The 25,608-nt window shown below is 33.8% G+C and overlaps 1 protein-coding gene across 2 annotated transcripts; it reads right to left on the bottom strand.

Moving 5' to 3' along the window:
- Positions 1–14: 14 nt before the first annotated feature.
- Positions 15–21,815, bottom strand: LOC120203498 (nifU-like protein 2, chloroplastic). 2 transcript variants are annotated; one of them, XM_039203778.1, is made up of 5 exons: positions 21,801–21,815; positions 2,500–2,669; positions 2,330–2,408; positions 1,383–1,693; positions 15–340 (listed from the first exon to the last, which is right to left on the bottom strand). In XM_039203778.1, exons 2-5 carry the CDS (start codon positions 2,578–2,580, stop codon positions 149–151), a joined length of 663 nt encoding a protein of 220 aa, XP_039059709.1. In that variant the 5' UTR covers positions 2,581–2,669; positions 21,801–21,815; the 3' UTR covers positions 15–148. The 2 variants fall into 2 exon arrangements, with proteins under 2 accessions (XP_039059709.1, XP_039059710.1); XM_039203779.1 differs by lacking the exon at positions 21,801–21,815 and adding an exon at positions 4,023–4,033 and having other exon boundaries at positions 2,500–2,665.
- Positions 21,816–25,608: the final 3,793 nt, after the last annotated feature.

The following is a 25,608-nucleotide window of genomic DNA, read 5'->3' on the forward strand; positions in this document are numbered from 1 at the left end:
TGTGAAGAAAATTATCCACTAAAGTATAAGATCATATTAATGCTATACATCAGGAAATGAAATTCATGTTCATACAAGTGTTTTACAAGCCTAACAATCAATACTTTATTTGGGAAACCCCTGTCGTGGATCGAAATTTCCTTGAATCTTAACTCAGTAGTTGAACCGCTGCAATGCTCGGAATTTTCTCTCGCAATTTTTGTGTAACAGCCACTCTCACGGTCATGACCCCCGCGGCAGGACCCGTGATTCGAACTTTCACTATTGGCTCCTCGATGGCGACTAGTTCAAGAGATCCACCCGCTGCCCCGACCAGGTAGGGCCTAATCTCTTCAAGTACCTGACATGATATGTAAATTCATAATTACTTCAAGTGCAAGCCAAGATACTCGATGCGCAATATTTAACTCGAGTATTTAATTAACAAACAAAGGGATGCATAGTGCATACACCAAACAGTTCATGGAAAAAAGTACCGAATGGTTGTAAATAGAATGCAAAACCAGATCAAACAACCATCAAAATAATGTTATACATTGATCAGGTATTTAAAATAAATAGAATGGGTCAGAAAACTCAACAAAAAGGGAACATAATCTCTACTGTGTTACTATGTCAATGCATGGCAGCAATAACCATCTTGGCCCTAAATTTATATCATCCTCGGATATATCTGTTCTCATTGACGTACTTGATGTTTTGACCAGCAAAAACCATTACATAGTGCTGAAACAACATTACAGAAATGCTTTTGTACAATCATCTTAAATCCATGGCCCTTAATATAAAAGAGCTAGACTAATCTTTCAACTCTTTATATGCATCCAAATATTCAATCATCGAATTTGGTTTTGGGAAAGTAATAAAGGCTAGCTAGCCAAGACTTGACTAATAAAGAAAAATAAGTTGACCACAAAAAAAAAACCATACATGGACCCAGTTACAGTCATTTAGATAAAACTACATATACCCACAGTAAGCAGTACTCAGGAGAGGTGTTAAACTTTGAGCAAGTACCATCAAAAGTTAGCCAGAAAATAGAAATTCAAACTACTTTTCACCACAAAAATATTTTAACATTCTTCAGGTAAAGAATGGAAACAGTTATCCTCAAAGATTTGAAACAAATCTTGAGCTATGGTGCTTACATCCATGTCTATGTCATCAAGGTTCATAATCATATCCCAGCTTACTGCTTCCATTGATTTAAAAGATTTCAAGAGAAAAATATTCCTTTACCATTTTGGCTCATTCTCTCACTCCCTTTTTCCCTAGTGGAAAGTTAAAATATGAAGAGAGAGAAAAAAACCTCTCTTTATATGGTAGTAATGAAAAGAAAACAACATAAGTTTCAAGAGCTAATAATGTTAAAATGAAATTACCATCTCAATGTTTTCTTCATTCAGCTCAAGGCCAGTTTCTTCATCAGTTATTGGTTCCACAGCAACAATTTCAGGTATCTTTTCCATTAAACGTTTTTCAATACCCATCTTCATCGTCATCACAGAACTTGGGCAAGAGCCACACGCTCCTTGGAGCTTCAACCGCACAACATTACCATCAATCTCGTGCAATGCCACATTCCCCCCATCGGCAATCAGATATGGTCGAACTTCATCCAACACACTCTCTACATTCTCCGCTGTCAATGGCAACTCCAAGGCTGGATCAGGAGTTGCGACAGCCTTTACAACTGCATGAACTCAAAACAAAGCAAGCTTTTAAGATTTGGAACATGTTTAGAGATTCAACGATTCAAATGGAAATAGGAAGAATACATAAACTATCTAAATCAAAAAGGTATTTAACTTTTCAAAAACCATGCAATAAACATGATAGAAACCAGGGTTTCAAATTACGGTCGCGGTCGCGTTTTCGGTCATTTCGGGTTTACCGTGATTGTGACTGTCGCGGGCGCTATTGCGGGTGTAGCGGGTAACTCGGCCGGCGGCAAAACCACTATATCGCGGACGAAATCACATTTTCGGAACGTTTTTTGAAACTAGAAACTTATCGCGTCTGACATATGGTGATAAACCATATATTTAACTAAAGAAAATAATATAATAAAATTTCTTAACATAATCAATCCCAGAAATTCGGAGGAAGAAGAACAAATAAAGCAATTCGCAATTAATTGTATATTTTTAAAATTAAAAAAAATTGAAAAATAATAAGAGCCAGCTCCTACTATCCTAAATAGGTGCACAGAGCTAAGTTCAACATTCAAGCAACTGCAACGAGATAATTTTCTCTAAGAAAAAAAAGGCAGCAGATTCCAAGAATAACCTAAGATTATAACAATCAAATTGGAACGAACAAAACGGACCTTGCCTACGCCATGAGCAGCGCGGCGCAGGATTACGCCCTTTCGCGAGCAAGAAGCGGACGCCAAATAAGCTAGATGGCTGGGAAAAAAAAAATCAGAAAATCACATTAAAAATCCGAAAAAAATTGAATTAAACATTTAGAAAATAACCCAAGTAGAGAGATACGAACCTTGGAGGTTATGGCACGAGAAGAGGAGGGTTCTTGATGGGGCTTGCAGCAATATGTAGGGCTAATAACTACGACTTGCATCTCCAAATCAAATTTGATTTTGATTTGGAATAGTGGACTTGAAATACTAACAATCAAATAGATTTGAGATTAATAACCTCTTCTTCTTGCTAAAACTTCAAAGATGATCGAATTTCTGTATGGGATTCTGTTTTCCAGTTTACGCCCAGGAGGCGGCGTATGTATTTATGTGGTTAATGGTGTTTGTGGCAGAAATCCCCGAAACGCAAACCAACAAAAGCCGTGAACTAGTTTACGCCCAGGAGGTGGCGTATGTATTTATGTGGTTAATGGTGTTTATGGAATTCTCTTTAAAAATATACATAATTATCAAAATTTGTCTTTAAACATTTATAAAAATTATTCTTTTAAAAAAACCATTTATTGAAATTATTATTTTAATTCTTTATTTTTTTCTTTAGAAATATTTAAATTCTTATATTTTAAATTAAAATTAAAATGATATCAATTAATTGGTTCATTGTCAATACATATTATTAAATGTAAGATTTTCACATAAACATAGCACATAATATGTATGTATCATATCATCACCTTAGATGATATGATATTCACGTCGTCACCTTGAATGACACTATACATGTGATATCATTACCTTATATAACATTATATATGTCATGTTTTTATATTAGATAACATAATACATGTGTTGTCATCATAGTAACTGATGTACTATATTCATGTTATCACCTTAAATGATATTGTATATATTACATTAATAATATAATATATGTGAAAAATCATATTTGACATACGTTGATCATTAATAACAAAAATAAACTTTTATCTAACAAGAATCATTTTAATAAAATTTAAAATATTAAAAATTAAAATATATATATTTTTTTAAAAATATTCATTCAGAAATTGAGATTTAATATTGATAATATGCCTTAAAAATAAAAATAGTTTTAAACTGTGGAGTGTGGGCCTCGACCCCTTGGTATCTTTCTTAGTCCAACAACCCCAATAGAGGGCTTGTCCGCCAATGTACATGCTCACTTGTGCTCAGTTGGGGAACCACCTCAAAATCACCATAAGGGTTTGTTGGGACCCCTTTTATCACATCCACCATACCCAAAAGTATGCCTAAATTCTATAAGACCCATAGCATATTAGGGCATGCATGTTTCACTTCAACAAGCATATACTTTTTTTTAATCTAAGATGATTATAAGTGATAATATTTGTTCTAAAGATATTTTAAGTCAATTTTATGTATACTTTAAGCACTTATTTTTGTATTAAGACAAAAAAGAATTATCTCTATGAGTATTAAAGAAATTAGTTAAGATGGAATGAATAACGAATGGGGGGAATTGATCGTATTATTTGATGTTTTTAGAAAGATGTTTAGAATATACGACATTTTTTAGGATATATGTTCTTTGAATGTTAATTTTAGTAGAGTATCAATTTAGAAGACGTTGTATCTTTCATACGTTTTCTTAAAGATCAGGGCTGGCTCCTAACAGGAGCAACAAGAGCGATGGCTCTGGCCCCCTCTTTGAGGGGTCCCACCTTTTAAGAAAAATAAAAAATTACAATTAAAAAAATAATAAATGCGAACCAATTTAAACTCCACGACTCCACCAATCTTCAACATTTTTCTCTCACTTCATTTAGTTATGAATTTCTTCTCCTTAAATTAACTCTAAAACTTCTTCAAATCTTCAGTAACGTTAACTTTTTTTTTTATTTAATCTTACTAATTAAACCCCAAAGATCCAATAAATGCGAACCAATTTAACTCCACGACTCCACCAATCTTCAACATTTTTCTCTCACTTCATTTAGTTATGAATTTCTTCTCCTTAAATTAACTCTAAAACTTCTTCAAATCTTCAGTAACGTTAACTTTTTTTTTTATTTAATCTTACTAATTAAACCCCAAAGATCCAAATATGATAGCCAATAGCAAAGACCCAGAGAAGTACCCAAGTGGCCCCATCACACGAGCAAGGGCTAAGGAATTTCAAGCAGCTATGGAGAGTATGTTTACATCACGTTTGGAATGTGATGAAAAAGGAATAATAAGGGAGGAATACTTTACTTTGCTTATGCATGAATTTGCATGAGAATTTAAAGTTTGCATAACATTCATTGCATTTAATAAGTGTGTTGTTCATTCAAGCATGCATTGCATTTAAATCATCTAGTTCATTCATCAAATTAGTTCTTTTATTATTTTAACTCTTAATTGTTTCATGCATGTTTTCAATTAAATATTGAATAAAGTTCACCTTTGTGTCTAGGTGCATGAGAGAAGTTAAATGGTTTCATCATATGCAAGAATGTCAGTCAGAATGTATTCCAATTCTGGATGCAATAAAGATGTGTTTGGTTCTAGAATCAATTGGACATTATTCCTCTATCTCTTAGCTTTCCAACACCTTTTGAATCACCTTAATCCGATATCGGGAGCTTGAGATATGATCGATTTATTGAAGACAGTGCATGCTAGAATTTTGATACGAGAATTTTATGCATGGATGATTTGGATGAGTTTGAGCCAAGGGAGAGTCTTTTCAACTTCAGCCAAGTAACAAGCCATTGAAGAACTCTTAATTCACCTATTAAAGGCATTCAAAGCTGATTGTTATCATCTAAGTTCAAGGGCTGTTCATATCTTCAAGGGAGCATGCAATGAAGGGTGATTTAATTCACTTATCAAGACAATTTTCAGCATGGAATAGCAAGAGTCTTCCACCCGGCTGTTCATATTCTTCAAGGGAGCATGCAATGAAGGGTGATTTAATTCACTTATCAAGACAATTTTCAGCATGGAATAGCAAGAGTCTTCCACCCCTTGGACGAAATTAAGGCCAAATTCAGCTTCAAATTGTCTAGATTCATCCCCAAAATGATCTAGAATATTCATCCAACTTTGAAGATAAGAAGACAAATCATTCAAGTGCATTTTATTGCTAAATTGATGAGAATGTTTTCATCTTTTGAGTCTTTTCATATGCTTCTTAGAAATACAATAAATAAATACCTTTGGGATCATTTGTAGGGACATATTTTGGAATATATAAAACATCTTTGAGAGGTTGCTTTCATTCTTGTTCTCTTGTAGAACTTTATCGGCTTCAAGATAGTCTTGTAGTCTTCATCCATTTCCTTTTGTTATAGCGTTGGTTCCTAGCTCATATATAGCTAGTGGGTCACGTTCCATACCCTACCATTTCGATTCCAATTTTTTTATATTGTTGGTTCTTAGCTCCAAATAGCTAACGGGTCACAATCCGCTTTATCCTTACACAGTTTGCCACAACAACACCATTTGCCATGACAACGCCATTCATACTTCACCATCTATTTTCATTATCATCAAACCACAACAACCATCACTCTTCCATCACCTTCAAACAACTTCCTCATTCTTTTCATTCCATCATTTCAATTATTATTTCATATAATTTCCTTCTTATGTTTATATTTATGTAATTTCAGAGTTCAAGCTATCATTACGGGGGTTTTTTTTTACTAGAATCACGATCGGACATTCACATATATGACTTGAAACATATAATCGAGATCATATCATTTGGTATCAGAGCTAGTCGATTCAGTAAGTGTATCATTTTTTCTCTCTTCCGGGTCAGTACAAAATCAAAAAGAAAAAAAGTCAAAAAGAAAAAAAAAGTTTAAAGAGGGAGGGAGTAATTCTTTTCATCTTTAAAGAAAAAAAATTTATATTTACTTCATCTTTATATTCAATTGTTCAATTTTTGTTACCTTTGCTTACCATCTCTTTTCCTTGTAGCCAATTCTTTTCACTATCGTTACTACCAAACCATAATTGTTTCAGCCGAAGTCCACTAGACCTTGTAAGCCTTGAGAAAGTTCCCAAAAGGACTTGAAATCAAAGCACGAGTGGTAAAAGGCAAGAGTGATCATTAAGGGTAAAAGCCATCCCGAGTGAAACACGAGTGAGAGTGATTTTTCTTGGAGTGTTTGGTGAGGTTTTTTTGTGTGTGAGGTTATTGTTTTATTACTAATTATGTCTCATCATTCGGGAGACAATTCTCAAGTTACAGGTACCGTTGAACCAAACCTACAAATGCAAGCCATGGTGCGTGAATTGACTAGGATTTTGAGGGAAGAGTTGGAACCTCTCCATGAACGTATTGACCGTATTGAAGAAGAGCGTACTCAAGGATTTCGAGAGCAAGAAGATGTCAATCAAGGAGGAAATGAAGAAGTGAAAAGACCAGAAGAAGATCGTGCATCACAACAAAGAATGGGAAATCGAGGTATAAGGCCCCAAAGGTTTCATCCATTAATGGGTGATAATCTTGTTAATATCAAGATTTCCATTTCCACCATTCCAAGGCAAGACGAATCCCGAGGCTTACTTAGCATGGGAAAAGAAGGTAGAGCACATCTTCGGGTGCCATGATTATTCCGAACTCAAGAAGGTAAAACTCGTTGCCCTTGAGTTTATGAATTATGCACTAATATGGTGGGATCAATTGACATCAAGTAGGAGACGCAATGAAGAACATCCTATCACTACATGGGATGAAATGAAAGCAGTGATGCGAAGGCGATTCATTCCAACCCACTACCATCGAGAGTTATTCAACCGTCTTCAAAACCTTTCACAAGGTAACCGAAGTGTTGAAGATTATCACAAAGAGATGGAGGTGGCCATGATTCGAGCCAACATCGATGAGGATCGAGAAGCCACAATGTCAAGATTCCTAGCTGGACTTAATCCGGACATTGCGAACGTTGTTGAGTTGCAACATTATGTGGAGATGGAAGACATGTTGCATATGGCCATAAAGGTAGAAAAACAACTCAAAAGGAAGGGTGCCACACGATCTTATGGGAGTGCAACTTCAAAATGGGGGCAAAGTTCATACAAGAAAGACTCCTCCATTGCCATCCCACGAAAGAGGAGGACCGCTCAAAGGAAGTAAGCCCATTGCCGAAACCAGAAAGGGTAAGACCGCCGCCACTCCAAATCGTTCTCGTGACATATAATGTTTTAAGTGTTTGGGGCGTGGACACATTGCAAGCCAATGTCCAAATCGCAACACCATGCTTCTTCGAGATGATGGAGAAGTTGAATCGGAACAAGAAGATGATGAGAATGAAGATGCTACTATTGATATGGAAGAATTAGAGCATGCCGTGGAATGAGAGGTCCTTGTTGTCAAAAGGGGTCTAAACATGCAATCCAATGGAGGAGATGAACAACGTGAAAATATCTTCCATACTCGCTGCCACGTTGGAGGAAATGTATGCTTTGTTTATTGAGGAGGTAGTTACACTAATGTTGCTAGTACCTTATGGTAGATACACTTGGCTTGGCACAACAAAGCATCCACACCTTATAACTGTAATGGCTCACGAGGAGGAGAACTAAAGGTGACCAAACAGTTCGAATTGCTTTCTCCATAGGCTCAACGATGGAGGAGAACTAAAGGTGACCAAACAAGTTCGAATTGCTTTCTCCATAGGGAAGTACAAAGACAAGGTGTTATGTGATGTTGTACCAATGCACGCAAGCCATTTACTACTTGGAAGGCCTTGGCAATTTGATAGGCGAGTGATCCATGACGGTTATACCAACCGGTATACATTCACCCATGAGGCAAGGAAGATCACTTTAGCTCTACTTTCACCAAAGCAAATACATGAAGACCAAATTCAATTGAGAGGAAAATTTGAAAAAGCCAAAGAGAGAGAGACCAAAATGGAGGTAAAAGCAAAAGAGTGTGATCAAAATGAGGGAAGGAAAATTATCATTCTTTCTAAAGAGAGAGAGTTGAAAAGGTGTTTAATGACGGCAAAGGAAGCACTTGTGCTCATGTACAAGGAAATTTTTTTTAACACTAACTACCTTGATTAAAATTTGCCTGCTTTTGTTGTGTCTTTATTGCAGGAGTTTGATGACCTATTTCCGGAAGAAATACCAAGTGGGTTGCCACCTATTCGTGGCATAGAACATCAAATAGACTTTGTTCCTGGTGCCGTCATTCCAAACCGACCAACATACCGAAGCAACCCCGAAGAAACTAAGGAATTACAAAGGCAAGTATCTGAGTTGATTAAAAAAGGCTACGTGAGGGAAAGCCTTAGCCCATGTGCCGTGCCGGTTCTACTTGTGCCAAAGAAGGATGGAACTTGGCGCATGTGTGTGGATTGTCGAGCGGTAAACAAAATTACAGTAAAGTATCGTCACCCTATTCCTCGCTTAGATGACATGTTAGATGAGCTTAGCGGTTCTAACCTCTTTTCGAAGATTGATCTTAAGAGTGGTTACCACCAAATACGAATGCGGGAAGGTGATGAGTGGAAAACAACATTCAAAACGAAGCAAGGTCTTTATGAGTGGTTGGTTATGCCTTTTGGCTTAACTAATGCACCAAGCACATTTATGAGGTTAATGAATCATGTTCTTAGGCCATTCTTGAGTAAGTTTTGTGTGGTTTATTTTGATGACATTCTAATATATAGTAAAACCATGGAAGAACATGTTTAACATTTGAGGTCAGTTTTACTTGTTTTGAGGAAGGAAAAATTGTTTGCTAATTTACAAAAAATGTACGTTTTGTACTGACAGGGTTGTTTTCCTAGGTTTCATTGTGAGTTCTGAAGGTTTGGAGGTTGACAAAGAGAAGGTTAAAGCCATTGAAGAGTGGCCACGACCAACAAGCATTTCTCAAGTTAGGAGCTTCCATGGACTTGCAAGTTTTTATCGGAGATTCGTCCCAAACTTCAGCATCATAGCCGCCCCACTAACAAGTGTTATTAAGAAGAATTCTAAATTCTTTTGGGGGAAGATCAAGAGAAGTCCTTTAATAGAATTAAAGATTGTTTAATACATGCCCCTTTACTTGCTCTACCTGATTTTAATTTAACTTTTGAAATTGAATGTGATGCATCAAGTGTAGGAATTGGAGCAGTCTTGTCTCAAGGTTGACGTCCTATAGCCTATTTTAGTGAGAAATTAAGTGGAGCTACGATTAACTATCCTACCTACGACAAAGAGATGTATGCTCTTGTGAGGGCAATGGAAACATGACAACACTACCTTTGGCCTAAGGAGTTCATCATTCACACCGATCATGAGGCGTTGAAACATATTTGGGGGAAGCATAAACTCAACAAAAGGCATGCCAAATGGGTAGAGTTTCTTGAAACTTTTCCATATGTTATCAATTACAAGAAAGGTAAGGAGAATATAGTTGCCGATGCATTGTCATGAAGGTATGTTCTTTTAAACACTTTGGAATCTAAGTTGTTGGGTTTTACTTTTATTAAAGACTTATATGTTTCTGACTCTGATTTTGGGGAAATTTATAAAGCTTGTGAGAAAGGGACGATTGATAAATACTTTAAGCATGATGGTTTTCTATTCAAGGAAGGGAGATTATGCGTCCCTCAAGGTTCCATGCGAGAATTGCTCACTAAGGAAGCCCATGGAGGAGGATTAATGGGACATTTTGGGATAACAAAGACTTCGGCTATACTTCAAGAACATCTATATTGGCCCAAAATGAAACGAGATGTGGAAAGGTTATGTGAGCGTTGCATTACTTGCAAGAAGGCCAAATCTAAAGTCATGCCACATGGACTTTACACACCACTACCCATACCGGAAGCACCATGGATGGATATTTCAATGGATTTTGTGCTAGGGCTTCCTCGCACAAAGAACAACAAAGACATCATCTTTGTAGTTGTTGATAGATTTTCCAAAATGGCTCATTTCATTCCCTGTGACAAAACTAATGATGCCTCACATATTGCTACTTTGTTTTTCAGGGAAATTTTAAGGCTACATGGTATACCAAGAACTATTGTGTCTGATCGGGATGTGAAGTTCTTAAGCCACTTTTGGAGAGCCCTATGGAGTAAGATTGGTACTAAGTTACTATTCTCCACCACTTGCCACCCTCAAACGGATGGTCAAACTGAAGTGGTGAATCGAGTACTTTCCATGTTACTTCGATCTATCATTCGGAAGAATTTGAGAACATGGGAGGAGAGTTTACCACATGTGGAGTTTGCATACAACCGTTCAATCCATACTACTACGGGGCGTACGCCTTTCGAAGTGGTGTATGGGTTTAATCCATTAACACCGATATACTTGTTACCATTACCTGCTGATAAAATTGTGAATAAAGATGGACTTAACAAAGCTGAGTTTGTTAAGAAGCTTCATCAACAAGTAAGGGAGAACATTGAAAAACGAACTAAGCAATACGAGCAGCAAGAAAATAAGGGTCGTAAGCGAATTACTTTTGAGCCAGAGGATTGGGTGTGGCTGCACATGAGGAAACAAAGGTTTCCGGCACAACGAAAGTCCAAATTACTGCCTCGGGGAGATGGACCATTCCAAATAGTCAAGAAGATCAATGACAACGCCTATCAATTAGATCTTCCAGGTGAGTTTAATGTCAGTGCAACCTTCAATGTTGCTGACTTGTCTCCTTATGATATAGGTGATGATTTGGGGACAAATCGCTTTAAAGAGGGAGGGACTGATATGATAGCCAATAGCAAAGACCCGGAGAAGTACCCAAGTGGCCCCATCACACGAGCAAGGGCTAAGGAATTTCAAGCAGCTATGGAGAGTATGTTTACATCACGTTTGGAACGTGATGAAAAAGGAATAATAAGGGAGGAATACTTTACTTTGCTTATGCATGAATTTGCATGAGAATTTAAAGTTTGCATAACATTCATTGCATTTAATTAGTGTGTTGTTCATTCAAGCATGCATTGCATTTAAATCATCTAGTTCATTCATCAAATTAGTTCTTTTATTATTTTAACTCTTAATTGTTTCATGCATGTTTTCAATTAAATATTGAATAAAGTTCACCTTTGTGTCTAGGTGCATGAGAGAAGTTAAATGGTTTCATCATATGCAAGAATATCAGTCAGAATGTCTTCCAATTCTGGATGCGATAAAGATGTGTTTGGTTCTAGAAATCAATTGGACATCATTCCTCTATCTCTTAGCTTTCCAACGCCTTTAGAATCACCTTAATCCGATATCGGGAGCTTGAGATATGATCGATTTATTGAAGACAGTGCAGGCTGGAATTTTGATACGGGAATTTTATGCATGGATGATTTGGATGAGTTTGAGCCAAGGGAGAGTCTTTTCAACTTCAGCCAAGTAACAAGCCATTGAAGAACTCTTAATTCACCTATTAAAGGCATTCAAAGCTGATTGTTATCATCTAAGTTCAAGGGCTGTTCATATTCTTCAAGGGAGCATGCAATGAAGGGTGATTTAATTCACTTATCAAGACAATTTTCAGCATGGAATAGCAAGAGTCTTCCACCCCTTGGACGAAATTAAGGCCAAATTCAGCTTCAAATTGTCTAGATTCATCCCCAAAATGATCTAGAATATTCATCCAACTTTGAAGATAAGAAGACAAATCATTCAAGTGCATTTTATTGCTAAATTGATGAGAATGTTTTCATCTTGTGAGTCTTTTCATATGCTTCTTAGAAATACAATAAATAGATACCTTTGGGATCATTTGTAGGGACACATTTTGGAATATATAAAAACATCTTTGAGAGGTTGCTTTCATTCTTGTTCTCTTGTAGAACTTTATCGGCTTCAAGATAGTCTTGTAGTCTTCATCCATTTCCTTTTGTTATAGCGTTGGTTCTTAGCTCATATATAGCTAGTGGGTCACGTTCCATACCCTACCATTTCGATTCCAATTTTTTTATATTGTTGGTTCTTAGCTCCAAATAGCTAACGGGTCACAATCTGCTTTATCCTTACACACTTTGCCACGACAACGCCATTCATACTTCACCATCTATTTTCATTATCATCAAACCACAACAACCATCACTCTTCCATCACCTTCAAACAACTTCCTCATTCTTTTCATTCCATCATTTCAATTATTATTTCATATCATTTCCTTCTTATGTTTATATTTATGTAATTTCAGAGTTCAAGCTATCATTACGGGGGTTTTTTTTTACTAGAATAACGATCGGACATTCACATATATGACTCGAAACATATAATCGAGATCATATCATTTATTATTATGTAATAGTTCTGCGCATTGTTTTTTTTATCCTTTAGTTTTAAAATTAATTAATTACGCCTCTATTGCTTAGGGACACCTTTTTTAATTTTTGCTCCGGGCGTCGATAATGATCAAGACGGCCCTGTTAAAGACGTCAGGTAATCCAATCATTTTCACTAATTTACTTCATCCTAAATGAGAAAATAATTTTCATACACTCTATGTACGTCATCCTTTTTTTCACCATATTATTTAAAAAATATCTTTTAATTATGTTAAATTTAATATTTAATCCATTTATTTTAAATTGGCTTTAATTATTGTAATTTTTTTATTTATTAAACACCTAATCATGAGATCAAAAAATAATGAACATGAATATTACTCTAACAGAAACAACTAATAATGTTATTGATTTAGATGGCATTGATAGAAAAGAATTAAATGGTACAAAATAGAGGTATTAAATATTAAGTATTAATATGATGTAGGGACTAAAACCAGAATTAAAACTTATGATGGCATTACGTGCGGCTATCATAAAAACATAATTACTTAATTAGGAACTTCCCTAATAAAACGTGAAAAACTCAAAATTTAACACATAAGTGAGAATCACGGTCGTCTGTGTGAGAAGATAATGGAAGTCAACAATGTTAAAATTTAAAATAATAATAAATCATAAATGTCAAAATGGTAAATTATAATTTATTAAAAAATAAAAAAAAATTAAAAAAAATGATTTGATTAAGCTAATGTGATTACAAAGTAGTATTTATTTTAAATATTCTCAACCATTTGATGATAAATACTCAATCACCCTACTGCAGTAGTTGGTACTCGAACCCGTAACATCTATGAATAAAAACAATTCCTTTAACTACTGGAATGAGTTGATTTGTGCAAGGGTATAGAAAATTAGTATGTATATAAGGTTTAGATTCGAATGTGAGTTTTAAGCTTCAATCGAGTTAAGTTTAAGAAAAAAAATTCATTTCGAGCCTTTTCGAACTGCTCACGAGCTTCAGTTCAGGATTTCGAGTTCGAGTCGAATCGAGCTCAGCAATACTCGAACTCGACTCGGCTCGTTTACACCCCTACATCCGCCCCTAGTTATTGTGGCCTTACTTTCCAACCATATTTAAAAGTTGAATTCTTGCATCAAACTTTTTTTTTTTCATTTTCCATCCATTTAAGTGTATTGTTATTTATTTATATTTAAGATTTAATCATATCTCATTTATTTAGATATATAAACATGTCAAACATATATATATATATATATATATATTTCAGTCACATCATACGTCCACACAAATATATTTTCACGTTGAGACTGTTCGAAATATATCTATTTACTCAGACATCATACATCAATACTATTAAACTATCATAAATTATACATATAACATGCAAGTACAGAGGCAAATTAAACATGTGCATGTAGTTGAATTAGTAAAGCTAGCATGATTTTAATTTCATATATATACCAACAATTGGTACACATGTCATATACTTTTATTTCGTACTTGTATGCATACTAAATCTGCTTTCTATACCTTACATTTATATATCATTAATATTTATACGTACAAAATACTTATTTTATTAGGCAAGACTTAAGAATTTTATATCTGAACATATTTAGGAAACATCATAAACCATCCGAATCAATTGTACAAAATATAGTCATATCTCGAATAATTTGAAGGACTAAATATAATCATATCTTGAATAATTTGAAGGACTATTCACAAACCCTAACACATCGTATAATAAGGTGATATATAAAGTGCACTCATTTGCTTATGAATTTCCAAATTCATATTTTTATGGGATTTATAGTCATATGTTTGAGAAATATTTAAAAAAAATATATATTATATTTTAAATTAAAAATATTTAATACATATTAAAAGACTCGTACTAGCGAGAGACAATAAAAAATGATCTATTATTATTATATGAGTTTGATTTATCATCTAAAAAACTTTTAAATGAATCAATATTTTAATTCTTATTATAGTTTTGATTTATCATCTATATTATAATTATACGTCAAAAATATTATACCATAAAATTTTAGACTATACAATAGTCTAAGGTAGTAGGTGGGAGAAGGAAATAGGGACGTATTTTCCCTAAGTTACACGAAAAGTGATCTAACCATTCGATTGGACAATAATTTTGGGCTGAATGCAAACGCAGAGTAAAATACACGAAATTTTTTATATACATTCAACTAAAAAAATATTAGTTTATCGCGGCCGTCTTTCGGTTGGGCTTCGACTTGGATTAAACGAATTTGAGTCGCCATCGACCATTTTTAAAAACAATTAGGTGGGTCGGACACCATCTTACCTTATCTGCATTATACCAGAAACGTGTCGGGTTCGAGAGTCGGTTACAATCAATGAATGATTAACACCCTTGAACCGCCCTTTCGGTACAAATTAATTTGTCGGTTGTCTTAATTGCGAAAATCAAGAATTTAAATTAAAATTGAAATATTCGATTCGAATTAATTACATTTAATCGATTGAAACTCTTCTATAATAAAAAAAGTCAAAAATGTTAGTAAAAACATACGTAAATAAATAAGGAATAAAATAAATAAACGATAAATTAAGGGAATATATATATATATAATATAAAAATTAAAAATTAAATAGAAAATTAAATTAAATTAAATAAATAAATAAAAAAATAAGAAAAATAAAAGAAAGGAAAAGCCCAAAGGAAAAGAATAAAATAAAATAAAAATAGAATAATATATATATATATATATATATATATCAAATAAAACAAAAAAGAAGAAGAAACAAAATAGAAAGAAAATAATTAAATAATATAAAAAGAGTAACAACTTAGAGGATCAAATTGAGACCAATTGAAATTAATGGCTTAAATCGGAATTAAAAAGCTGTAAAAGTAAAAAATAAAAAATAAAAATTTAGGGGCTAATTCACAAAATATAAAAATATAAATAGGGACTAAATTGATTAAATTAGAAATCTGGAGGCAAATTTATTAGTGGTGACCAAATTGAATTACGACTCAAACTTATAGGGACGACATAAAGGATTTAAAAATCTTTTATTTGCACATTAGTCATCGGTATATAAATACCCAAAAACACTTCTATCCCCTTCATTCTCACTATATCTCAGAAATTCTATCTCTCCCAACTCTCAAAACTCTCTCAAACTCGATGGAAACATGGCCACCACTCCGGTGGCCAACTGACGATCGCCGCTGCCGGTCGCAGCGGCTGGTAAAACCTACCCCTTAGAAAAATACTTCCCTTAAGCCGGTACACCCAAATCCGAGACCCAAAACACCAAAAACCACCCATGCTGGCGTAGATCTAAAAAACCTCTTCGGTTTTTCTCACCTTTCCGATGACCGTTCGCTTTTTCCGGTGATTTCTTCTTGGTTCCGACGCGCACTTGGTTTTTGCTTTTTGTGTTATATTTGCATGTGGGTTTGGCTGCTTGTGTTTACTGCTTTTGTGTTCACCGTGGTTCGGTGTTGATGTTAGTGTTTGCTTTCACGGTTAGGTTGTTGTGTTTTTGGTTCTTGGTTCTCGATGGTTCTCTGTGTCGATGGTTTGTCTTGGTTTATTGTGATGTTCGATGGCTTTCGATGATATTGTTGTTGGCCGTGGTTTTATGGTTTCGATCGTTCTACTGGTTCTCGATGACACTTCCCCCGCTCCTGATCGATTATCATGGTATTTATAATCCCCCACCGACCGTTGTGAGTCCCGAAAAAAGGGGGGTCGTTGTTGTCGTGGTCGATCATCCTGGGATGGGTCAGTCCCAGGATTCTGGCCGATCGTTTCGGTGTTGACTGTTGGCCTCGCGCGCCCCCTTGACTCCCCCATGTGACGCATTGATTGGCACCACTTTAGGGATTCCAAACCCTAAACTTTGACAGGCTGAATCAGGCCCATATCTCTCAACTGAGACCCATTGGATTATTTGGACCTAACAAAAAAAAGAGTAAATAATAAATAAATAATAAAAATAAATAACATAATAAAACGAAATATATATTATATATATATATATATATATATATATGATATACTATATAATATATATATTTTTAAAAAATTTGTTTTAAAACTATATGACATATATTTCAAAAAATATTTTTAAAATATATAATATATTTTAATTTTTTTTCAAAACTATATATTATATATAAGTTTTCAAAAAATGTTTTTAAAACTATATTTTATATAATTTTTCAAAAATGTTTTTTAAAAACTATATATTATATAATTTTTCCAAAAATGTTTTTAAAAGTATATATTATATAATTTTTCAAAAATATTTTTAAAAACTATATATTATATAATTTTCCCAAAAATGTTTTTAAATGTATATATTATATAACTTTTCAAAAATGTTATTAAAACGTTTTAAAAGCTATATAATATATAAATATTTTCAAAACGTTTTCAAAACTATATATTATATATATTTTAAAAATATTTTCAAAACTATACAATATATAAATTTTCGAAAATCGTTTTCTGAAAATTATATATTATATTTTGTCAAAAACATTTTCACAAGCTATATTACTATATACATATATATACATATAATAAAACAAAAATATATAAAACAAAATAACTCCGGGCGAAAATGAGTGTCTACATAGTCTATTAGGTTTTAATTATATATAAATGGGTTAACTACATGATTGATCAATTTCGTTTATATTTTATCTACTTTTCTTTACTTATTTTAAAAGATATGATATTTGGCCACTTTCATTTTTATTTAATTAAAGATGTGGTCACTTATGTTTTTATTTAATTAAGATGTGATCACTGAGGGGTTAATCGTCGTTACATTTTTTAATGGATGATGATATGACACAATGAATATATAAAATTAAAAAGGGTAAACTACACAAATTGGCACTAATGTTTGAGTAAATTTTTGTTTTCCTACTAAAATTTCAAAAATAATAAATTGGTCACTAAAACATCAAATAGTTCCTTATGATTCTTCTATTAATGGGCGGTGCAGAGTAAGGAGATGAAGAAACTGCTTAGTGGGGCGTTGTTGAACTATATTTTGATATAACAATTAAGGCAAAATGTTTTTGGACTTGAATTGAATTTATTCAAAGTTTTTCAAAGTTTTAAAAAATAATTCAAAGTCAATTTATAAGTGGAATTAAGCACAAAACATTTTATGGACAAGTAGTACCGATACTATTCTTACAGTATCAATACCTCATGAACAGTACTGATACTGTTCATATGGTACCGATACCAAAGGTAAGGGAAGTATCGATACTCACTAGGTAGTATCAATACTACCAATATTGCTCAAATTCCAGAATACAAAAATGGTACCGATACCCAAAGGGGTACCGATACTACTCTACATCGTAGTATCGATATCATGAGCATAATATCGATACCATCAGGCCCCAATGGCTAGTTGATTTAAATATAACAAACGTAGTACCGATACTCCCTTTAGGAGTACCAATACCCTCTGTTATGGGCAGCTTTAATTTGCACAAAAATTGATCCCCCAACGGCTCCAAAACACTCCAAACGGCTAGAAACGGTCACAACAACATTCCAACATATAAAAACAAGTTGATGACACTAGAAGAAGGGTAAGAAACATTTATCCAAGCAATCAAACATAAGAGAAGAATTTTTCATTCTTATTTTCATTTCTCTTGAAAATATTATGTTTGTGTGAGTTAAATTCTTGTAAACACCCTACATTTGAGAGGTTTATTTTTTTTTATTTCTTTTTACCTTTTGTAAAGGGGTTTTGGTTCTATCTTAGCAAATTCAAAATATAGAGAGTTGTAAAGGTTATCTCTTGATCCTTTAAAAATAAAGAACAAATTAGTGAATTTGCTAGAAAATCCTTAGTGAGGAGCTAATGTAGTGGATGCAGACTTGGTTGATAAGTCAAACCACTTTAAATCCTTGTGCCAAATTTTTCCATCTTTGTACATTTTCGATTGTTCAATTGAGCCTCTTCAAATCCTAACAATTAGTATCAGAGCTTGACTCATTAGAAGGTTTAACAACCTTGAGACGATCCTAGAAGAAGCTCTACCGTTTCTTGACACAATCGAGAAGATAACTTCCACCTCCGGCTCGTTCCACATGGAAGACTCCCAACCGATCAACAAGCCTCCATATTTCAATGGAGCCAACTACCGTCGTTGGAAGAAATTAATGAAGCTATTTATCCAATCCAATGATCTTGATGCATGGGAGATAATCGAGAACGGCTACTCTTCTCCAAAGAAGAAGAAGAATGAGTGGAGTGCCTAAGAACGAAAGAAAACTCAACTTAATGCCAAGACTATGCACATGTTGTTTTGTGCATTTGGTCTCAAAGTAAATGAAAGAGTTTCTTCTTGTTCAAGTGTCAAGGAGCTTTGGAATAAGCTCGAAAAGCTTTATGGAAATAAGAAAGAAGAATCAACAAAGGTGGCGTCCTTAATGGCTCGTGAAGAGCCCAAGGTATATACTAACTCAAATGAATTAAATTCTTATTCTTTTAATGAGTTACAAGATGCATACGATGAATTATTTTCGGAGTTTGAGACCATGAACTCCAAATACAAGAAATTGATTTCTAAATATGATTTTATTTTGAAAGCTAAAATGGATTTTGAAAACCAAAATGAAATTTTGAAAAAGGATTTAGAGCTTTCACAAATGAAAATTGAAAGAAAAAGAATGTTTTGATTTAAAAGTTAAGCTTGAATGCTTAACAAAAGAAAAAGAAATCATTTTAAATAATTCATCTAGTTCCGTAATGACAAAATGCTCACATTGTCATTATCATGGTCACAAGGAACATACTTGTCCTTTGAAGAAAGTAAAATGTTTTAAAATTAGACAAGTATGGGTTCCTAAGGTAACAAGGGGCATTGAAACTAACGTCCAAGGATCCAAAGCAATTCGGATACAAAAATCCAAATAAATGTCTCTTGTAGGTGTGTGGGAGCAATGGTGATGAAAATGAAGAAATTGAGATGTTCTAGCTACACTTGAAAAATGAATGGGTAACCTCTAAGCTTAATGCTTTTGTTTTGGTTATTTGGTTGCTCATTTAGTTTATGCATGCATGAATTTTGATTTTAAATGAGTATGCAATGTTTTTAATCTCATGTATGATAAAAAAGTTTTATGATGAACATTTTAAATTTTTAATGATTTTTCATAATTTTTAGTTCATCATAATGAATTTTGGTCAAAATTGATTTTCAATGCAAATGATATCTCTCTAACAATTGATATTAACTTTTCAAATGCTTTGATTTTACAAATTTTAAATTTTTGACCTAAATTTAAATGTTTATGCATGTGTTTTAAATGTTAAAGATATCTCTCCAACAATTGATATCAAAATTTTCAAATGCATAACATTTTTGAAAGCTTTATGCATATGTACTTAATTTCAATTATTGGTATTGCATAAAGTATTTTAGACTTGGATATATTGAATTTCATATGCTACTAACTTGTTTGTTACTCTTTGTTGAAATTCAATTTTGTTTAAGTGTCAAGATTTTAAAGCTAATTTTTGTTTGGAATGCACTTTTTTAGGGGAAGCTTTTGATTTTTTCAAATGATTTTATGATAAAATTTAACACTTAGGGGCTGCTTGTTTACTTCATAATGATTAAGAGCAGAATGATTCAAATGTTGAATGATTCAGAGGCTTTGAATGGTTTGGCTCTGAATGTGACATGTTGTTTGATAACTGGCTCTGAATGATTCAGAATGTACTTCTGTACTGAATCATTCAGCACTGTTTTGCTGAATCAGTCAACACTGAATCATTCAGAGGTGCGAAACAAACGCGCTGAATAGTTCCATTAAGAGGTAAACAAGCATCCCCTTACTCTCCAAAGTTATTTTAGAACTTTAAAGTTGAATTAATTTTTATATAACGAAAAGGGGGAGAAGAATGAGTTTGAAAAATTCAATTTCTTAATGAAAAAGGGGGAGTTGAACATTTTCACATATTTTTCCAACAATTGATATATTTTTCATTAAACATTTTATTAAGGGGGAGTTTTGCCAAAAACAATTTTTCAAATGTTTTGTTATATTAAAAAAGGGGAGATTGTTGAACTATATTTTGATATAACAATTAAGGCAAAAATGTTTTTGGACTTGAATTGAATTTATTCAGAATTTTTCAAAGTTTTCAAAAATAATTCAAAGTCCATTTATAAGTGGAATTGAGCACAAAACGTTTTTTTGGACGGAAATATCGATACTCACTAGGTAGTATCGATACTACCAACATTGCTTAAATTCCAGAATGCAAAAATAGTACTGATACCTAAAGGGGTACCGATACTACTCTACATAGTAGTATCGATATCATGAGCATAGTATAGATAACATCAGGCCCCAATGGTTAGTAACAACTAGTTGATTTAAATATAACAAATGTAGTACCGATACTCCCTTTAGGAGTACTTATACCATCTGTTCTGAGCAGCTTTATTTTGCACGAAAATTGATCCCAACGGCTCCAAAACACTCCAAACGGGTAGAAACTGTCACAACAACATTCAAACATATAAAAATAAGTTGAGGACACTTGAAGAAGGGTTAGAAACACCTATCCAAGCAATCAAACACCTATCCAAGCAAGCAATCAAACACCTAAATAATTTTTTTATTATAATCTGGATATATACATGAAAATTTTATTTTGATTTAATTATATACATTCAACTAATTTTTTTGATAAAATCAACTAATTTTATTCAAAATAGAAAATATCTCAAATTACAATAAAGATTTACAATCACAATCGTAAATTAAGCATATAATTAGGAAATTTTCCTATAATCATTGAAACAAAACTAGTAACTTAAGATCACATAAGGATCATACAAGGAAAGATTAAATCTAACCAAGAAACTTGAACAAAGATAGATACAAACATATCTGATTGCATTAGAAAACGAACAACAAAAGGGGGATCAAGCTATTGAAAGACCACCGTCAAACCATAAATCAGACTCCAGCGACGTGAAAAGCTATCCATGAACGCAAATCGGGTATCCAAATCCAATCCGAGTGTCTAAAGTAGGGAAGATCACAAGATATCAGATAAGTGTCATCTTGATCAGTCGTGGCGATGCCAAATCAACTCTTAGAAAAAAGATAAATAAAAATGACCAAAGAACAAAAAAAAATACCAAAAAGTATAAGAAAACGTGCAACACAGGTAGACTTATTGAAAAAAATAAAAAAAAGATATGATATAGAAAATAAAAAGAAAATAAAGAATACCGACGGTCGACAACCAATATTAAAGTTTGTGCCGCTGTCGATCAACAAAGATGAAAAAAAGAGATGAGCGGCACACGAATGATAGAAAATTAGGTTTTTTGGATTTTCAAGATGTATATACATTCAACTAAATAAATGTTTTAGTTTATTTAAATTTAAATAAATTTAATTAGTGCTATATAAAACATGTAAATAACTAAATATCAAATGTGCTATTTTTATAAGAGAAAATAACCTCAGTGACCAAAAATGCCTTATAATATACGATTTTAACCAACTTTTTTTTGGATTTGCCAAAATGACCAACTAAATAGCAATGCGATCGATAATTCGCAACGCGATCTCCGGTATCGCAAATCAGTTTCCAGATTCGCAACGCGATTCTGACTATCGCATTACGCGATTACGTAAATCGCAATGCGAATTAGGAAAATCGCAATGCGATTAGGAAAATCGCAATGCGATTACGTATTCGCATTGCGATTTTCCTAATTCGCATTGCGATTTACGTAACCGCATTGCGATTTACGTAACCGCATTGCGATTTACGTAACCGCATTGCGATTTTCCTAATCGCATTGCGATTTACGTAATCGCATTGCAATTTTCCTAATTCGTACTTCGATTTACGTAATCGTATTGCGATTTAGTAAATCGCAACGAGATTCTGACTATCGCAATAATCAATTTCAAATTCGCAACTCGATTTCTGAATTCGCAACAGGTTTTAATTTCGCAACACAAATATTTTGGGTATATAAATACGCAGCAGCAACAACTCATAACCTAAATCCCTAAATCGCAACTCATTCCATCTCCATCTATCACTCTCTTCGGCGACATCCGTTTCTATATCCAACGATATCCTTCCCCATCCGGCAACAGGTTTTAGTTTCGCAGCTCGTTTGTTTACTAAATTAATTTACAATAATGAAATCATCTAATGTTGATCATGTTTGGATAGATTTTTGTTTTGGAGGGTCATGGGAGAATGTTCATGGTGTTTTACAATATATGCCTTTACCCATGAATCTTCAACTAAAACTGTCATTAAAAAAGTTAACTTACAAAACTCTAATGTTACGTGTTGCAAATAAATTGAATTTAGAGCCCCTAAGTGGATTTAGGCTATCTTATCAGAAAAATGGTAAAGTTTATTTGTTAACCGATAATGAAGATGTTGAACGATTCATTGCTTACATTAGTGTTTCAAATGATGATGTTACATTGTATGTTGTTGAACCTAGAAGTAGTGAAGTTGGGTCAGTAGCGGGTAGTAATCAACTAAGTTTTTCAACCCCAGTTTATGGTGCTCAAAATTTAATGGTTCCACCACAATTTCATCACCAAGCAAATATTGTTTCACCACATTTCCAATACCAAATACAATCTCAAAACCCACAACCTTTCCCTAATCCAAATCCCAATCAACTTTCAGCACCAAATTCTGGTTTTCGTATTGACCAGTTAGACGATGATGAGCCAAAAACAAAAGTTGTAAGTACTAGTCAATATTCGAAATTTGATCTTGGTCAATACCCGGACTTTGATCTTGGTCAATACTCGGATTTTGATGATTTTTCAGAAGAAGAAACAGACCCTGCGTGTAATGATTTTGATATTGGTCAATACCCGAATTTTGATGATGAAACAGCCGTTGCCGAGGAAGATGTTGTTGATGATAATGAGGAGGAAGTTACGATTGTAAATGAGCATGTTGAACATCCATTCTGTAATTCATATAACACTGAAGAAGAAAAAGAAGAAGAAGAAATCCCCAAAGAAAAGTCCCCGAAGAAAATGCCACGGGAGTATAACTGGAATATGCCAGAATTACTTCAGATACCGGAAGAAGAGTTGGTAAAGATAGCAGTTGATTGTCACACAAAAATTATTCGTATCAAGAAAGATGATTGTTTTGATACAAAGGAAGACTTGAAGATAGCTTTGTATACGAAATGTGTGGAAGATGACTATCAACTAAAAGTTAACAAATCAAGCAAAGATCGTTTCGAAACAAGGTGTATGATTGACAAAAACTGTATGTGGCGTATGATTGCAAAGAGGATAAAAGATTGCGAAATGTTTCAAGTTAGGACTTTTATTGATAAAAATACATGTTCAAGAACCCAAGTTTTTCCTCACCATAGACAGGCAAACAAAAAGGTGTTGGGTGGTTTTCTGGCTGAGTTAATGTTTTTGAATGGTAGGGTATATCGGGGACATGAAATTATGACTGACATGAATGCTCGGTTCAATATTAGTATCTCATATTCTCAAGCTTGGAGAGCCAAATGTTATGCCTTAGAATTGTTGAGGGGTCGCCAGAAGCATCGTTTGCCCAACTGCCGGCTTATTGTCACAATTTAAAGCTGAAAAATCCTGGGTCGGTAACTCATATCAAAACAGATAGAGATGGACGCTTTGAGTTGCTGTTTATCGCCATTGGTGCTGCGGTTAGTAAATCAATATAATTTTGTTGACTCATTTTTGTTAGTTACATGCATTTCACATTTAAATGATTATATTTATTGTGTATATGATTTTGTAGATTCGTTCGTTTATTAATTGCATGCGCCCAGTTATTATAGTTGACGGAGCACATTTAAAAGGTCGATACCTTAGAGTAAACTTATTAGCAGTAGCCATGGATGCTAACAATGGGATACTGCCAATAGCTTACGGGGTTGGAAAATCTGAAACCTCTGATTCATGGACATGGTTTATGGGGCATCTTAGGGATTGCATAGGTCCTATTCGCAATCTGAAAATCATATCCGATAGGGCAAACTCAATTGACAACGCTGTTAGAAGGTGTTTCCCAGATGTTTTTCATGGACTTTGTGGTGTTCATTTGTATAGAAATCTAAAATCAAGGTCTGCTGGTATAAAATATCACAAATGGACATACTAGAAGGCTGTAAAAGCTTATCGGGAAGTGGATTTTAATAAGAATATAAACTGTTTAAGACGTGTTTTGCCTCAGTGTGCTCAAACACTAGAAGATGTCAGGTTTGAAAGATGGTCAAGAGTACATCAACTTGGAGCAAGATATGGTTTTATGATGTCTAATAGTGCAGAATCAATCAACGTTCTAAGTCGTCATTCCCGGAAATTACTCATTACTATGTTAATGGAGTTTTTTTGAGCCTCTATTCAACAGTGGTACTACAAGAAAAGAAACCATGCATGTATTATTTCTTTAAATTCGTAACTTATCATATATTTTACTAAGTATTATTTATTTAAATTTACAGGAACATTGGAACATCGTGTTACACCATGGACATAAAAAAAGATAACGAAACGTGTTGTGAAGTCAACTTCATGGAGAGTTGAACCATGTTCAAACACTTTGTTTGAAGTACTGGATAATAACTTAAATGGGCTTGTCGATCTAAATGCAAAGACGTGTAGTTGTATAAAATGGCAAACATCTGGTTATCCGTGTGGCCATGTTATAAAAGTTTCTCTTCATCTAAACCAAGATGATTCAAGCGCATACGCTATGGATTGCTACACTACAGAAGTATATCGACAGACTTATGGCGAGATTGTCTACCCTATTCCACATCCTTCTGAGTGGGACATACCAGACTTACAAACAGTTTTGCCACAGCCATGGACAGAAGGCTACCTGGCGACCAAAAAGTCACGATCGTATAC

The sequence above is a fragment of the Hibiscus syriacus genome, unplaced genomic scaffold (assembly GCF_006381635.1).
Source record: "Hibiscus syriacus cultivar Baekdansim isolate YM2019G1 unplaced genomic scaffold, ASM638163v2 tig00009942_pilon, whole genome shotgun sequence".
Lineage (NCBI taxonomy): Eukaryota > Viridiplantae > Streptophyta > Magnoliopsida > Malvales > Malvaceae > Hibiscus > Hibiscus syriacus.

What these genes read in the sequence shown, in the direction of transcription:
- LOC120203498 (XM_039203778.1), bottom strand. Translation starts at nt 2,580, where the DNA reads ATGCAAGTCGTAGTTATTAGCCCTACATATTGCTGCAAGCCCCATCAA. An exon ending in CTCGTGCCATAACCTCCAAG is followed by an intron (nt 2,409 to 2,499) that starts GTTCGTATCTCT and finishes TTTTTTTCCCAG; the next exon opens with CCATCTAGCTTATTTGGCGT. An exon ending in ATGAAGAAAACATTGAGATG is followed by an intron (nt 341 to 1,382) that starts GTAATTTCATTT and finishes ATATCATGTCAG; the next exon opens with GTACTTGAAGAGATTAGGCC.